Here is a 3,532-nt window from a genome sequence, read left to right on the forward strand (position 1 = left end):
GCCGTCCCCCCCCCCCCAATAGCTAGGAATCCAAAACAGTCCAGTGGAGCCTGAGCGGTGGGTGTTGCCTTCTGACACACTTATGGTGTGGCATATGCAAATGAGTTATGCTAACGAGTTATGCTAATGAGCTCCTGCACCTCTTTTTCTACCAAATGACCCCTGATTGATATTTAACTTCAGATGGGGAGGGACGGAAAAAAGAGAGACGGAGGGAGGGAGGGAGGGAGGGAGGGAGGGGGAAGGAGCGAAGGAAATATAGAGGTGGAAAGAAAGCAAGGGGAATGGAAGACCGCTGGAGGAGGCCTGCCTCCCCTTCACTACCCCAGCTGCCCTGCCGGGAGCCACACAATATGTGCGAAAGAGCCGCATGTGGCTCCCGAGCCACAGTTTGGCGCCACTCCTGATCTATCCTTTGGAGAGCCCCACTGACACCTCTGCGCAAGTGGAATCGATACTGAGGGGTGCCCTAGCTCTCCGTTTCAGGAAATCAACTCCTACTCGGCCCTGACCTGGACGAATCAGGCTGGCCCGACCTCAACAGATCTCGGAAGCTAAGCAGGGTCGGCCCTGGTTAGTCCTTGGATGGGAGACCACCCAGGAAGTCCAAGGTTGCTACGCAGAGGCAGGCAAGGGCAAACCACCCCCTGAACGACTCTCGTCTTGAAAACCCTACAGGGTTGCTGTAAATCAGCTGCGGCCTGATGGCCCTTTCCGCCACCAGGAGGAGGAGGAGGAGAAGAGTTGGTTTTTATACCCCGCTTTTCTCTACCCTGGAGCTGCGGTGGCTCAAGCGGTTAAGGCGCTGAACTGCAGGCTGTGGAAGGTCGGTAGTTCAGCAGTTCGAGACCCGAGTGTGCCGCATGACGGAGTGAGCTCCCGTCTCTAGTTCCAGCTCCTGCCAACCTAGCAGTTCGAAAGCAAGACATTGCAAGTAGATAAATAGGTACTGCTTCGGTGGGAAGGTAACAGCGTTCCGTGCGCCTCAGGGTTTAGTCATGCTGGCCACATGACCACAGAGAAGTCAAACTAAAAGCATAAAAGTACAAAAAGCATAAAAACAAAAAATATGCGGCAAGAAGGACAGATGAACAAGGGAGTGCCAGACGAGGAAGTCTTTACCCACATCCTGACCTGGATAGCCCAGGCAAGCCCAGTCTGATCAGATCTCGGAAGCTTAGCAGGGTCGACTCTGGCAAGGACTTGGATGGGAGACCTCCTTGGAATACCAGAGGTGGTAGGCAGGGTAGGTAGGCTTACGACTGTACATGTGGCACGGAAGAAGTAGATGATTCTGAGATGTCCTCTCCTTTCACTCCCCTAAAATAAATTTATCACTAGTGTCTTATCTCTGCAGGAAGGAGTTTCAGATATGGAAAAAGTTATATTTTTGCTTGCAGACAAAGAGCCGTATGTTTCTAATAGGTAAAGGTAAAGGTTCCCTTGCTCGAAAGCCAGTCGAGTCCGACTCTAGGGTTGCGGTGCTCATCTCCGTTTCAAAGCCGAAGAGCCAGCGCTGTCCGAAGACGTTTCCGTGGTCATGTGGTCGGCATGACTAAACACCGAGGCGCACGGAACGCTGTTACCTTCCCACCGAAGTGGTACCTATTTATCTATTTGCAATGTCTCGCTTTCGAACTGCTAGGTTGGCAGGAGCTGGGGCCAGAGACGGGACTTCACTCCGTCATGCGGCACACCAGGGTCTCGAACTGCTGAACTACTGACCTTCCGCAGCCTGCAGGTCAGCGTCTTAACCACTTGAGCCACCGCAGATCCATGTTTCTAATACAGTTGCTTTATTTGCACTGGTGGCTAGATTGATTAGATCCAAGTGTATGGAATGGACCACGGCCTGATTCGGCTATGTATTTATATGACCCTGTTGGTTATTCATTTAATTTGTGTTTACTTTGCAGTTTTATTATGCGGGATTTTATGTACTGTCTTCTGTACTGTTATGACCTATGGTCAACACAGTGAATTACTATTACTACTGTTCAGCCACCTCTCTGAATATCCTCCATGCCCCCAGTAGGGGTCAGTCACCAGAGGCCTCCATGACGTCCAGGTGCGCACACACACACTCACACACATATGAAAACACCCTCCCCCCCCCAAAAAAAAGTCTTCACCTGCTGGTGGAAGACAGCAACAGAAAGGGACGGGTGAGTCTCTCTGAGCAGAGAGTTCCAGCGTTTTAGTGCCACATCCAGGAGGGCCCCCTCTCATGAACACGTGAAGCTGCCTTGTCCTGTATCAGACCCTTGGTCCGCCACGGTCAGTTCTGTCCACTCAGATTGGCAGCAGCCAGGGGTCGTTTCGTAGAAAAAGAGCTAGGGGAACTCATTATCATACCTCATTAGCATATGTCACACCCCCTGACATCACGGGAAGTGTGTCATAAGGCCACACCCCCTGACATCACCGGAAGTGTGTCATAAGGCCACACCCCCTGACATCACCGGAAGTGTGTCATAAGGCCACACACCCCGCCCCCAACGATCCCGGCCGCCACCGGCGGCCTTGCAGCTCCACTTCCAATCATGTGCCCCGCCCCCTGTACCTCACCCGGGGGAACCGCGATCCCCCGCGATCCCCCCCGAAATGACCTCTGGCAGCAGCTCTCCAGGGCAGAGCTCTTTCACATCACCTGCTACCTGGTCCATTTACCTGGAGGTGCCGGGGATTGAACCTGGGACCTTCTGCCGGCCAAGCAGAGGCTCTACCACACACACCCCTCTCCTCGCAATCTGATTTCATAAAGTGGGGACACTTAAAGCAGGGCCGTGGGACATGACGGTAGTGGTCAGGCAAATTCACAAGGGAGTAGGCGGTCCTTCAAGTATGCTGGTCCCAAGTCATATAGGCTTCAAAGGTCAATGCCAACACCTCAAACTGTGCCAGGAAATAGACTGGGAGCCACCTAGACGGGCCAAGACTGCAGTGATATGCTCCCAACCACCTGCTCCGGTCAACATCCTGGCTGCAGCGTTAAGCGTTGGCCAACCTTTCTGAACACTCTTCAAGGTCAGCCCCACCTAGAGTGCACTGCAGTAATCTAGCCCAGAGGTAACCAGGGCACACACGATGGTGGCCAGATCTTTGTTCCCAACAAGGAGACACACTCGAGGCGGAGGGCGCCACTCACCTCCCAGAGGAAGAGGCCGCCCCACGGAATGCAAGCACTTGACAAAGTCCTCGTCGCCCAAGTTGCGGAGGACGGCGGCACCCATGCGGGTCATGATGCGCATGCTGGCCACCACGTAGGCCGAGTCGGTGAGCTGGATCCCGATCTTGGACAGGGGCGAGCCAATGGGCCCCATGCTGTAAGGGATGACGTACATCGTGCGGCCTGCGAGAGAACATGAAACAGATAACGGGCCACAATGAAGGGAAAGATGAGGGCAGGAGCGCAAACTGGGACAGACGGATGGCGGGCAGACGGGTTCGTCAGTGGATGGAGATGGGTTAATTGTTAGGGAGGGCGGGTATTTGAATCAATGAGCTGGGAGAGGAACATATATATATATAT

The 3,532-nt window shown here is 53.7% G+C and overlaps 1 protein-coding gene across 1 annotated transcript in view; it reads right to left on the reverse strand.

The window, feature by feature from the left end:
* PCK2 (phosphoenolpyruvate carboxykinase 2 (mitochondrial)) overlaps positions 1-3,532 on the reverse strand; it is a 31,680-nt gene that overhangs the window by 14,181 nt on the left and 13,967 nt on the right. Inside the window, exon 4 of the mRNA XM_015413504.1 lies at positions 3,149-3,352. Within this exon, the coding sequence (XP_015268990.1) occupies positions 3,149-3,352 (204 nt within the window). The remainder of the gene's footprint in view (positions 1-3,148; positions 3,353-3,532) is intronic.

This window comes from Gekko japonicus, unplaced genomic scaffold (assembly GCF_001447785.1).
Source record: "Gekko japonicus isolate JY-2015 unplaced genomic scaffold, Gekko_japonicus_V1.1 scaffold1098, whole genome shotgun sequence".
Taxonomy (NCBI): domain Eukaryota; kingdom Metazoa; phylum Chordata; class Lepidosauria; order Squamata; family Gekkonidae; genus Gekko; species Gekko japonicus.